The sequence below is a fragment of the Sinocyclocheilus grahami genome, unplaced genomic scaffold (genome assembly GCF_001515645.1).
Source record: "Sinocyclocheilus grahami isolate Dianchi unplaced genomic scaffold, SAMN03320097.WGS_v1.1 scaffold306.1, whole genome shotgun sequence".
Taxonomy (NCBI): Eukaryota; Metazoa; Chordata; class Actinopteri; order Cypriniformes; family Cyprinidae; genus Sinocyclocheilus; species Sinocyclocheilus grahami.
In genome coordinates, this window is record NW_015505485.1 from 1,802,413 (window position 1) to 1,816,704 (window position 14,292).

Consider the following 14,292-nt stretch of genomic DNA (forward strand, 5'->3'; position numbering starts at 1 on the left):
TTTTTTTTTTTTTTAGAAATAGCCTTTGTGCACAGCCAGCTTTGTACTCTTCTAGGTTAAAAAAACTGTCATCCATCAAATGCGTTGCACAAATTTGAAGATCTGGGTTGTGCTGTTCTGTTGTAAATACATCTTAACCAATGATTCCTAATTGCATCTACTTCCGGAAGGCCAAATAAAGTGCTTTTGCTTTCGCACTGAAACACAGTCTCCCTGGCACGGCTGCATCAACACTACTGCTGTTCCTGAAACCACGCCTTCTTTCTTTGCGTGCACATTTGGGCTGCATTATGCTAATATTTCCACATAGTGACGTAGATATGTGGGGGCATGTTAGAATGAGACGTTTTAGGTAGGTGTGGCTGACTCTTAACTTTTATCAAGAATATCTCTTTGGATTTGAGACTTTAGTCTTTGCAACTTTACAGATCTTCTTTATGCACCAAGACCTTGTAACACTCCAAAGAGAAAGGAAAACTTGAAATCGCATCATATGACCCCTTTAAAATATTATTTGCAAATAGTAAAAAAAAATTTAATTCCCTGCTACTGGGATTTCTCTCACTTGGGTCCTCAATGTTCTGTTTTTGGTTCAGGCAAACCCCTTAACATTGCTGGCATTATTATAACTGTTGACAGTACACTCAGGTGGGTGGGGTGCTTCCCTCAATCTGATCTCAGTCTGTTTGGATCACATAATTCGTGAGAGCCTGGACTTCCCTTCCTCCTGAGGGGCATCCTGCTGAGTCCTCAGCTCTCACAGATACCCGTATCTGGGCCCTGGTGAAAAGTAGGATTGCATAAATCTGCATCCTTTCTCATTGGTTGCCTTCTTGTTTGGAGCTATGGCCTCACGGGATGCAGACTCATATCTGACAGGGTTGAATAAACGGCAGGTTTGAATTAAATTCCTATAGAGATGTTAAAGGTATGTTGGCTGACTGGCTAACATTAACAGACCTTTGAACTCTGCCATTGTATGTATAGTGGGTATTCTGTTCCCAGTAGTGTCGGACACATTGCGAGTTCGAAAGAGAAAGTCTCGGGTAACATAGGTAACCATGCTTCCCTGAGAAGAGAAGGGGAGGGGAGGGTACAGCCAACACCCCCACCGGACACATGATTGTGCCCTCGTCACGCCACTTCTCAGTGTTTCTTTCTAATTTCTCAGGAAACCATATTTACCTGCGTAACCCGAGATGAAAAAGAAAAGATAATAACCTGACTGTGAGCGTACTGATCGATCCTCAGGAGATCCTCAAAGAGTTTCAAATCAACACTCTCCAGGGCAAACACAATACTAAAACCAGATAAAAATAAATAAATAAATATTGTCCTTAAGAAAATCATTTACATCTTGGATGGCCTGAGGGTGAGTAAATTAACAGCAAATTTTCATTTTTGGGTAAACTATTACTTAAAAGATATTATTTCAATTTACACTCGAAATGCTGGGTTGTTTCAACACATCTTTGGGTCAAATATGGGCTAACCCATTTAGTAAGGGTAAATTATAGGGTCAAATAGAACCTAACGTTGTTTTTAATAATTGATTTGCGTTAAAGTGAGATTTAGGCTAACATGTTATTATCGCGTTAACTTCAACAACCCTAAATTCTATACAAGAGACATTTTCTTTGCACAGTATATGAGTTAAAGTTCTTCTGATTCTGTTCCCCTTTTGATCGAGAGGATATAATCGGCCCTGATCTTCAGCTGTTTTTAGACAATCGACTGACACCCTGCCCTCCCTGCACCCCCTCCCCCCATTGTTCAGTTTTATCATTGTTCTCTGATTTTATATGACAGAATTTCCTATTTTATAAATGTCAGGTGTCTGGATGAGCCATAAAATTGTCTTCTAAAGAATGTTGAAGTGATTTTGACCAACGTACGTCAATGAGAAATATGGCTAGTCAAGGTACAGTAAACTACAAAATATTCTTGGTTCACTACTTTTGTCACAAAAATACTATCATGCAAGACATTGTACTCATTTATCCCAGACCACTTGAGCCTTAAAAAGGTTTTAGTTCTGATAGAATGACTTTTTTTCTGGTTTTGTTTATGATATCTCACTGAAAACTGTCAGTTTAGATGATTCATTCAATGAGACAGAAGTCGTGCAGTATTTTGAAACCTTTAATCTTCTAAATTAAAGACTAAATGAAGTGAAATAAATGTTTGTTTTTCCTGATATCCTATGTGATATATGTTTACTTGTTAATATGTTTAATTTTTCAATTTCTCAGATACAGGACAAATATTAAAGTACTTCACAGGAATTATCATAGCTGTCCTGCTGACCCATGAATGTGTTGTGGAAAAGGTTGATTTCACAGAAACGAGTATAGATTTAGAGGTAGGGGGAAGTTTATTTAGAAGAACATAAAAACAAACCATTTATGAAAACCAACAGATCCCTGTCTTTTTTAGATTAACTTCAACTAAGATATTAATTTTCATTAGGAATTAAATAGTTACACATTAAAAGCCCATTTAAATATTAAAAGTTTATAGCAATAAAGCGCAAATTGAAGCCATGATTACATGATCAAATAACATGATAAAAAGAAATTTATGTTTTTGTATTATTTTATTTCATATTTTATTTTAAACTTTTGCTTGAATCTCCTGCTTCTCAAACTTGTCTCCTGAGAAAAAAACTCTAGCACTGTCACAATGGTCTTCTTTAAAGGATTAGAAGTGATCTCAACAACATCACACACTGTGCTCAGATTTTTCTCCTAATCTAAAGACTCTGTTGGTCTCATATTTGTCTCCTCCAATGTTTCAAACAAATCTCAACAACATCACACACTGTGCTCAGATTCTTCTCTTTAGTATAGAGACTCTGGATCTCTCACGTTTGTCTCTTTTAAAGCTTTAGAAGAGATCTCTACAACATTACACACTGTGCTCAGATTTTTCTCCTACACTAAAGACTTGAGAGCTCTCACATTTGTCTCCTCTAAATTTCAGAAGTGATCTCAATAACTTTACAAAGTGTGCACCAAGTCAAATGCCTCAATATGATTTCAAACATGTCTACCATTTAATATGTATTAATAATCAAATTAGTCAATTAATAATCAAGACTGAGTCATAAGCCATTTATGTGCCTTTCAGCAAAGAAAGCTCCAGGGTTACATTTTCTGTAAATCAGTTTTGATTAAGGCATCCGGTACATTACTATTTCCAACAACAAATTATGTGCCTAAGTACATAAACATCGTCCTATAAAAAGTGACATTATCCTTATTTCTGCATAGTTTCTCTCTGAATATAGCCTTTAATTGAGATCTCTTCTAAAACTTTAAAGGAGACAAATATGAGACCACCAGAGTCTTTAGACTAGGAGAAATATTTGAGCACAGTGCTTTATGTTGTTGAGATTTCTAGTCGTGTCCATTTTTGGAAGGCCAAAAAAAGTAGTTTCACTTTCACAACTAAACACAGCGTCACACACGGAGGCCTACAGTGAGCAGAGGCCGGGGGTTAAAGTGAGGAACAGCCAGAGGGCTAGAGTGAGTAGAGGCGGCGGATTCGGCGAAGGAGCGGCCGGCGGGCTTGCGGCAACCACATGTGAAGACCCCGGGCTGGACTCCGCTTCGTCCATGGTGAAAGCTGATCCGGCGATCCTCAGCATGAAGTTGAAGTATTTCCTCAGCGACCAGCATGGATCAGCTCCAGGCATGACAAAGCGCATATCGTCCTCTTTTGGAAGGCCAAACAAAGTAGTTTCGCTTTCACAACGAAACACAGCTCTTCAGACATGGCAACGGCAACAACAATACTACAGTGAGAATAAACATTTGGGCAGCGTTATGCAAATCTTCCCACATAGTGACGTAGGTATGTGGGGGCATGTTAGAACGAGCCTTTTTAGGCAGGCGTGGTTGACTTAACTATTATAAAGAGTATCTCTTTGGATTTGAGACTTTAGTCTTTGCAACTTTACAGATCTTCTTTATGCACCAAGAGCTTGTAACACTCCAAAGATAAAGAAAAAATTTAAATCGCATCATATGACCCCTTTAAAGAGACTTTGTTAGAAGTTTTATTAGAGTTTTTGTCTCAGGAGACAAGTTTGAGAAGCAAGAGACTCAAGCTAAAATCTCCATTCGATCTTAAAGTAACCTCATTTCTGTCTAGGAGAAATATTTGAGATGTTAAAGAGATCTCACTTTTGATTTTTCTTTCCTATGGGGAGTGGGAGGTCGCCAGACTGGAATTAAGAACCACTGACTTAATCAACACAAACAAAATAATTTGTGTCTACATGCAGTGTACATCCTTTTCTACATCCTCTAGTTTGACATTTTGGCAGTCAGAGCATAAAAAGGTTTGAATTATGGTAACTTTCATATGTGAGTGTTCTTAATAGAGTGGTTAAAAAAATGCCATTAAATCTTATGAGCTGAAACATCACAATCCATTTATAATTTCCCTCTACAAACCTAGATTATCTTATTTGTAGGTAAAAGACAGTCATAATTTGTGGATGCATTTCTTCTCTTTTTCTACAGTGACTCTACCTTTGACTGAATATCTGATTGAAATTCAGATCAATAGAATCTTCTGATGTCTTTCAGTTTGCCCTACACAATCAGTGACAGCACTAACATTACAGAAATCAACATAACTACTGGTATGATCTCTGGCTCTGCTTCTGTAATATTGTATAACTAAGATTAAACTTTATACATCATAAATGCTGACATAAATGATGAATTTTGGATTTTTTTATTTTGATTTTTTCTTAAAACCGTTATTTTTGTCATTATAAGAATATAATATGCTCAACCTGCTTCTGTTTGTTCTTGCAGTTCTACCTTCTAAGTACGTGATTGACATTGATGTGAGATTCTTTGACTTGTTCTTGGTGGACTACTTACGGAATCTCATCAGACATATCAGCCTGCCTTTGACTCTGAGAAACAGCATAAATATCACAGATATTGACATGAATACTGGTGAGATCAGAATGTTTTATCATGTCACATAGCCTACTTAGATGTGTTCAGTATTAGGAGAAACTGACAGTTTGAACACTGATAAATGAATCCCATTCTATTACAGTGTGTGGGTTAAATGGAACTGAATATGAGTGCAAGTGTGAGGAGAATCACGTTTGGCCCAATGACACCTGCAGAGCCTATCAGGTGTGTGATGGCATTGTGGGAGGCACTTGTGGATGTATTCAAGCTCTCCCTTCAGAGGGTCCGCTTTGCCAGAGAGGTGAGAAATCAAATTTTTGAAACAGCAAAAAAATAAAGAAAGAATACATAACTATTATAGCAAGGCAATGTTTATTTTATTTTACTCAATTTAATTTTCAAAAGTGAAACATATTGTGATAAATCTCACCTTACAACAAATGTGGGGGCAAAATGGCTTAACATTAAAAATAAACAAATATAGTCATATTGTTTTCAATGATAGCACAGGTTTTTATTTTATTTTTTAGTTCAGTCAGTTTTTATTTTTAACTGAATATATTTATCATCAAACACAAAATAATTATTGTTTACAGTAATAGAAAACTGATTAAAGATTAAAAGATCATTTAAAAATAATTGCACAACAAGAATGTACATTTCCATTAAACAGAAGGAAAAAAATTATTCTTATGGACTTACTTTTGCTTGATGACTCCTGTAGTCAATTCCAAAAACAGCTTAGACTAGCCTTACAAGTTAGTCATCTAAATTTTTTCTTTATTATGTTGATCGTGAACACTTGACTGAATTTACCAACGGACACCAATAAGCATGAGAGTTAGCTGAGAGTTTGGGGTTTATGTGACAGTACTAGCCTACAATGCCGGTGTCTGTTTCTATAAAGTGGGGCAATTCCAACTTTGCAAGGACAATCTGGCTCTTCTGACTCATAGCCTGTGTGAAACAGTACGTTTTCATATTTAAAGAATTTGCCACTGATGATTCAAACGTGAGTTTTGAGCAGTGTAGAGTAGCGCTTGTTGTTTGTCATTTCTCCGATCACAAATACAGACATTGTTTTATGTTTACGCAGCACGATACACAACGCAACGCGTAAAAACACAGTATAAGTCATTATAATCAGTAATTATGTCCCCACTGGATGCAACAAATGCCTCGTTTATAATGGGTTTTATTGTTTTTGTCTCGTCGCGCCAGGACACAACATGACAGTCTGGTAAGGGGCGTAACATTTCCGTCACACGCTTGAGGAATTCAGCCAATCACAGCGCACTGGATAGCTGGCCAATCAGCGTACACCTCAGTTTTCAGAACAATGAGCTTTGTAAAAATCGACACGTTTCAGAAAGGCGGGGCATAGAGGAGCAACAATAATGTACATTATGTGGAAAATTATGTGTTTTTTGAACCGCATAAACACATTGCATTACACCAAATACACAAAATAATGTTCTTTTTAGCAACGTCATATGACCCCTTTAAATTGATTTCTTTACATGCACTGTTCCTATTCTTATTCTTTAACATACAAGCTATTGCTATGGTAAACACTGAAACATTCTCATTCAGCTTCACCTCACACAATGTTGCAGCTTTGAATGGAATGCTACATTGCCTTTGAATATTATAAATAGAATAGGATAAATCAATAAGAAATAAACAAATGATAGGACAAAATACCATCTTACATTTTACATGGTTTCTTGAATGGAATTACTAACCTTTATTGGCATGTTTTGTCATTTTGAATGAGCATGCAAAACAGATACATTTCCATGGACGCTTATTTAACAAACAAATACGTTTGAAGAAAATAAGGCACTAATTTGCAAGTGTGTTCCCTAACAATAAATTGTTCTTAAAGCCTTTACTTTCATTACATGTTCTACTAAATTAATGTATGTTTACTGTAGTGTAATCAGTACTTACAGTAGTCATGTTTACAGTATCTTTTTGATGAGAAAAACCTTTTGAATCTCTATAGTTGTACTTGGACACAGAATGTATGATGTAAATAATACAGTAGTTTGATTTGAGTTTGTATTGTGTGAGGCGTTCCCCATAGCGACCCCTAGAGGACGCAGTTCGAAGTTCCCATGAAAGGGAACCATACACATTAACAGTGATGCATGTTGATTATAATGCTTTTAATCCACTAATAATCATTGTACACTTTTAAACTGTCTTTTCATAACATTACACAACTGTCCATATTCATGTTCTCCACAACAGCCAAATAATGAGGCTCAGTGTTTTCATGCTGAATAAACATGGTCAGTGGAGATCCTGTGTGTTACCACATATTACCGTAGTCATATGTGGGTTAGATGAGCTGGATGCGGTAGTGGTCACCACAACGGGGAAACATAACCACATCACTGGAGGTTTAAAACAACAAATGAAAGAAGATATAGTAAGTTTAATATATGAAAATTATATTTCCCCTTGATCTGAGAACAAATATAATCTTTCAGATTGGAAGTAGGATTTTACATCCATGGGCTGAAATGGCCATTTTGAGTTTATTTTCAAAAAAATGACTAAAATGACAGTTAATTTGAATTGTGTCTTGTATCTTTATTTATCACACGATTTAGAAGCTTGAATTGGAACAATTTCTTACTCCAGCCACCCGGTATTCGACATTCAGAAACAGCAGAACTTCTAAAAGTCTTATTTCTAAAAGTACAGCAGAAAATGATTTATCTAAATCAGCCACAAATGGCAATCTAGCAAACATAGTTGGACAAAGCATGCAGTTCTGAGCTACATTTGTCAGCCAAATCTCAATGGAAAGTCTGAAGCAATGACTATTGTGTGCTAACTTATCCAGGTGGCCTATGGACTTGGGGAATGTAAAATGCAAATGTAAGCGAGAGCTTTGTAAATTAGCTTTTGCCAGCCCCACTGCATTCGTCAGCTTTCCTTAATTCTCATTCAGCACCACCTTTCACTCTGGAAACTTGTTCTTCACAGGGAACATGTTGTTATGACAGATAATATTGCTTAAAACTTGCTGATCATCTCTTTTAAAATGCAGATTGTAAGGTCAGTATTTTTGTTCATATAATCTTTAGTTAATATTTTTATAGCAAAGCAGTTAAATAAGAATATTAAGGCTCTTATTTAAAAAAAATAAAATCTCATCTTACAATAGATATATACTCTCATCTTACAATATATGTTGATCTTTTTAATCCTCATTGTGTCATTTGGATTCAATAAATTAAATCTTTTGAATTTAAGGGTTTTATTTTGGATCTTCAAACGATATATCATAATTTTGTTTCTTGATATGTGAGATCTTTGTTCAGTTTATGTGACAATTATTGAAAAAAAATGTCCCATGTGAATGTATTTTGCTGGTGTTTTTGAAGGCAGCATTTAGCTTTGGTGAAGTTGTGTTTTTTGCAATTTGATTAGGTTTATAAGCGAGAGATTACATGCCTCAGTTTATAGTATTATAAAATAGTTCACATTTTTATTAATAGATATTTTGTGAACAATTTCACTTGAGTTCAGAGAAAGGTTTCACTTGTAAGTTTCTTTCAGAGGACTACGTTTGTGACTATTTTAATAAAAATTCAATGCAACCTCCTTAGGATCAAGACACTCCCTGGTGCAGGAATGCTGCTTTTTGCTGCACTATTTGTGTTTAGCCAAGTAAGTTCATAAAGCCAGAATACAAGACAACAGATTTTATCCTGAATAATACAAATCATCAATAATAATTGCCTGAATGTCACATACTGTATCACATACTGCTCTGACTGATGATCATGCCATTGAATTAATTTTTAAACACCACAGTCATCACCTATGTGCTGCAAATTAATGTATTGTCAACGCCTTACAGTATTTTCTGTATGTTTTCTAATACATACTGTAAGAAATTTATTCTTGTTGTTACACATGATCATTTGCTTATGACTAAAAAGCAGAAGCAGAACAAAAGTACTGACTATTTTCTTCTTCTGTTACACAACAGCCTTCATATGTGGGTAAGTTTTCATTTGACCAGACACAGTCCTTTCCACAATCTAGTTTTAAAATCCACAAACTATACAGAGTTATATCACACACAAATAAAACATGCAACAGATTTATAATTTTACAATGTATCTGTTTTCAGGGTCCGCAGAGGTGACCCATTGGGCAGAGGTCATGATTGAGGGGAATAAAACTTTAAATGTCGCAGTCCATCTGCCTGGACTTATAGGGACTGTTCTGGATACAACAGGGGTAACTATCACAAACGCTGAAATAGCAGCAGGTAAGTTAAATCTACCATGATGAGAGTAATAGTTTATTCTTTCTGGCACCGCTTTTATTTTCACAAGTCTATCTGTATCAAAAATGTTCAGGATAGACATTAATGAACATTAAAAAGAAATAGGATTAGGCTTTTATGCATCAGAATTAAATGCATAAAAAGTACCAGTTTTACAGATTACATTTCATTTACAGAATAAATATGCTGTAAAGTTATTGTGTTAATATATGTTGTTGTAGAGTGTGAGATAATTGGCCAAAATTCAACATGCTGGTGTGGACCAGACTATGTTTGGAGCAATCTTGTGTGTGACAATGTAAATAAATGCTGCAATGTGGAAAAATGTGTGGCAAATGTATCAGACTACACACCTCTGTGTCTGCCCAAAGTGAATGGTAAGTTGTCAAAAGTTTAAAAAATGTTTAAGTCAAAAATGTAGGTTAAAGTCAGTTCATAATTTGCACACGTGAAATTCTGGACAACATTTATGATTGTTTCACTGCTGCGATCCTACAGTTTCACTCATTGGCATGCTCACTGGGAGCTCCTCAGATGTCAAAACCATGGTACGTGTACATCTGAAAACTGAAGTGATAAATCATTGTGAAATGCTATCTGTAAGCAGCTACGGAAATTAATAATATAATATTAAATACGTAAGAGATCATGTACAGTCAGCTGGTCACTATAGCAAAATAAAAACCCACACAGTGGTCAAGACACTGACACATAGGGATTTATTTTGCAATGATGACAGACCCAAAGACCGTACATTATCCTGCTTATTACATGGCTACACACCACATAAATAAAGACATGGAACCTAAATGTTGATTTGAGATGATATTAGTGAAATTAGTTAATCATTTTTGTTGTATGCTATCTTAAGGCTTCCACTAAAATTACAGCAGTTTACAAAAAAATACAGTACAAATGGCCTAGTAACATTTTTTGTTGCGATTCAGTGGTACGGAGCTTGTGTCAAACTTGCCAAGCCATGCGATTTCTTCAAATGAGGCATTGTTATGTCATACTGTTTTGAAACTTGGTTTCGAAACATTTCAATATTCTGATGGTTCGCCAGCAGATGGCTCTGATCTGGTAAATTGATGTGGTTAATGGATTAAATTGGTCTCTGGTCAGTTGTATATTGTGGGTTCATTTTAATTAATTTAAAGAATTTGGTCACATTTTAGGCCCAATTTTCCCTATTAGCTAACTATTAACTACGCTTTGCCTCAATAAACTCCTAATTTGCTGCTTATTAATAGTAAGGTAGCTGTTAAGTTTAGGTATGGGCTAGAATTAAGGGATCTAAAATATGGCCATGCAGAATAAGGCATAAATACGTGCTTTAACTAATAAACAGCCAATATGCTAGTAATATGCATGCTAGTAAATAGTAAAAATTGATCCTTAAAGTTAAAGCTGTGTCCCAAATGAAGTACTATGCACTTACACAGTTTGTACTTATGCACTATGCAGTCAACCATGTTGTTTTATATAAGTTTATTTTGTCATTCAACATTGGAGTCTGATAGCCCCATCCCCTTCGTAATTAAAGTTGCGACAGCTGAGTGCATGAAGTGTCCAACATTCCACACTTGACTTTTTCGGTTATTTAAGTCCATCATCCAGGTATTTAAAGTGCCTTTTTTCTTTTTGGAATTTTCAGTGTGAACACACTACTCACACTATTTATACTACAAAACGGCACAAAATCAAGTATGTGAATTGGGACACTTAAAGTTTTACCAAGAATTGTAATACAAAAAGGAGAATTGCTTCTGATTTGCCCAGATTGCCAAGCCCTGCCCAATAACACAGAACAATACAAAACAAAAGAGTCAGCAGGAAAAAAAATTAATTAAAAAAATTGACCTTTTTCACATTTCTGGGTTTCTCAGCAGCAGAAGTTTCCATTTGCTCAAATGTGACCCTGGAGCACAAAACCAGTCTTAAGTACGTAATTTTTGTTTAGTAATATGCATTGCTAAGAACTTAATTTGGACAACTTTAAAGGCGATTTTCTCAATATTTTGATTTTTTTGCACCCTCAGATTCCAGATTTTCAAATAGCTGTATTTCGGCCAAAGATTGTCCTATCCTAACAAACCATACATCAATGGAAAGCGTATTTATTTTGAAAAACTTACCCTTATGACTGGTTTTGTGGTACAGGGTCACAAATAGCAAAAGAATAACCCCACAATAGTGTTTTCACAACTTTCAAAAAGAGGGAAAAAATAGAGAGAGATTGATGTCAGATTTACTGTCACTTCCACATAATCTGTATTTTCAAAATAAAAAAACTCCCATCAATGTTAACTAGTTTTTGTCATTTTATGCAAAAGTTAAAAAAAAAAATGAAAATACAAAAAACTCTGTGAAAAGGGTCCATATGAAAGACAGAAAAGTAGCACCAGTTACACATGATTGTGTCTAGTATTGTGAAGTGCTGGATGGCACAACTGACTAAAGAGAGCCATGTAATAAAGTAATACGATATTTCTGAAGTGAAAAGATTATGTAATCCTAAAAATACAGAGCAGCTATATATTCATTTATGACAAAGCTCTTACTCATCATCCTAACACATTTGCTTTTCAGCTGCTGAGTTCTTTTAATGTGCTAAATGCCTTCAACTCACTGATTGTCCAAAGCACCATGTGAGATATTTGTCCTATCATTTTCATTTTATTTGACATTTTTAGCTGAAATTAAATCAAGTAATAAAGACTTGGAATACTCTTTATTATTTTCATTTCTTCTTTGATGCCATCTTCAATTATTTCTAACCAAGAACATCATGTTTCTTCTCTTTTGTCACACAGTCACACAGGGTTAAATACGTACGCTCACAATTTCACAGTGTCTCTTAGTTCTGTGTTTGCCACCCCCAAAGTTCAAAGCATAATTTCTACGCTGTTGACGGATCCAACCATTTACAGTCTCAGTGTTAAGTCTCTAGGTAAAACACTGCCACCAGTATTTTTGGTCACTTGTTCAGTCTATCCAGCCATTCCTACCCACATTTTTACCACCACAGTATTTTCTTATCATTTGCAGGCATGGTATACATGGAGGCACCTACAGGAAAAGTGTGTTATAATTCAAGACAACAATTGAACTGTACCAGTATCGAAGTTATGAGCAAGTGCGTGTGGCAGATGTTCAGAGGGGATGAGGAGCCATTGATTCTGGGACCAGGGAGTGAAGTGCAGCTGTCAGATACTTGTACAGAGCTCTCAACAGTCGCACTGCTGAAGACAAATGGATACTGGTCAGGTGTGTTGAATGCAATCATATGAATAAAGCAGGATTCCATGTACTATATTGTGACATGCTGTGCTAATTTATCGTTTTCTTGATATTCCAGGAATATACAGCTGCCTTTTTGTCTCTGGGGACATAGCCCACATGGCCATAGCGCCTATTCAAATTGCACTGCTGCCAGAGGTCATTAATGTGACAAGCAATCCACAAACTGCAGATTGTTCTGAATCATCATCCACCAAAGTTAGCATCTCATGTTCCATTGAAAACAGCACTGAAACCTACAAAGCCATGCTAAAACTCGAAAATGTTGAAATCGCACCAATTAAAGAAGGTAAGGCTATAATTATATTATAAATCTCTCATTCAATGGAACGTGAAGCTGACTTTTTATTATCTTTATAGAGCAAATAATCAATTGAGTCTGCAAGTCGCACAAGGTTTATATTATTTTTATGTAAACATATATAATTGACAGTTTTTATAATTGTGATCAAATGTAATCATGTTCCAAGTCAAGCATTGTTCAAATGTGTTTCAGCTCTAACGAAATTCCTCATTCATGAAGTGCAAACTTCAAAAATGTGCCTTGCAGGGGCCCCAAAAAGGAGTTAGATATATGTCACACTTTAAAATGAATGAATGTCCTTTCATCAGAAAAACAAGTCAAAATAAAAAAGATATTGGTTTTAAATGATACAATATATAACTATAGGCTACTGTAAAAATAATAAATAACTAAATAAATAGTAATAAGTAATAAATAGTAATAAGTACTTGGACACTTTATGGTTGTCAAACTTGAGCATATCCACATGTGATAAACAACATTTACATGACATGATCTAATTTTATAAGATCCATACATTTTTAAGATACCCTTGTTACATATGTTACCTGAATATTGTACTTATCCATAACTGGAAGTGAACACTGATACAAATGCTACCCATTTTTTGCAGAACACAATGGAATAGTCAAGTACACAACAGAATTCACTGTTGAATGTCTAGCAGAAGGCAAACCAAGTTCACTTGAGGCCAGTTGTACTTTAGAGAACTCTTTGAATCAGCTGCGAAATCGCACAATAAGAGTAGCAATCATTTACCGTAAGTACTGAAAGTCATGTTCTACTAATGCAAATGTATGCCATTGTACAAAACCCCTCGGTGATTGGTAAAGTAAAAACCGAATGTTTGGATGATTCATTTGTTTGTTTGTTTTTATAGCCAGTGACCTGTTTTGTGCAGAGGAAGACATTGAAGAGAGAAAATGGCCAAAAACAAAGAATAATGAAACAGCCATTATAGATTGCACTGCGACAGGGAGACAGGGCTTAATGAAACGCAAATGCATTGGAAACAAATGGGGGGAAGAAGTCTCTCTGTGTGTTAAAGCAGTCCTGAATAGTGTAGCTTTGCAAGCAAAGGTATGCAAATCTAGAAGCGGTGACTGATGCTGAGTGACTTAAAACTTGAAGACATAACTATGGCATCTGAACTGTGCACGCTGTAATGTGGAAATGTCTAATTTTTATCTCTCTCCAGTATTTTGAAAAAGGACTAGGAGCAACACAAGAAGGTGCTCAGTTTATCTTTCAGAGCTTGAAAAATAACACAGCTGAAGACGGTGAGAACACTTTTGGTGATGTCAAGACTGCAGTTTCTGTTTTTGAAACTATGAACAAGGCATCCGTAAACATTCCACTAGGCGAGAACCTTCTTGCAGTAAGCATTTCAACCATTTCACTCACTTTTGATATATATATATATATATATA

General features: G+C 35.6%; 1 protein-coding gene across 1 annotated transcript in view; it reads left to right on the forward strand.

Annotated features, from left to right (window-relative positions):
• The first annotated feature begins 1,908 nt into the window (after positions 1-1,908).
• The window catches only part of LOC107601465 (adhesion G protein-coupled receptor F5-like), a 15,195-nt gene continuing 2,811 nt past the window's right edge, over positions 1,909-14,292 (forward strand). The window contains exons 1-16 of the mRNA XM_016293647.1: positions 1,909-1,921; positions 4,830-4,976; positions 5,083-5,241; positions 6,949-6,967; positions 8,567-8,627; positions 8,953-8,965; positions 9,097-9,237; positions 9,477-9,632; positions 9,754-9,803; positions 11,848-11,906; positions 12,072-12,208; positions 12,307-12,525; positions 12,617-12,847; positions 13,476-13,622; positions 13,743-13,942; positions 14,061-14,240. Coding sequence (XP_016149133.1) covers positions 1,909-1,921; positions 4,830-4,976; positions 5,083-5,241; positions 6,949-6,967; positions 8,567-8,627; positions 8,953-8,965; positions 9,097-9,237; positions 9,477-9,632; positions 9,754-9,803; positions 11,848-11,906; positions 12,072-12,208; positions 12,307-12,525; positions 12,617-12,847; positions 13,476-13,622; positions 13,743-13,942; positions 14,061-14,240 — 1,932 coding nt within the window. The remainder of the gene's footprint in view (positions 1,922-4,829; positions 4,977-5,082; positions 5,242-6,948; positions 6,968-8,566; positions 8,628-8,952; positions 8,966-9,096; positions 9,238-9,476; positions 9,633-9,753; positions 9,804-11,847; positions 11,907-12,071; positions 12,209-12,306; positions 12,526-12,616; positions 12,848-13,475; positions 13,623-13,742; positions 13,943-14,060; positions 14,241-14,292) is intronic.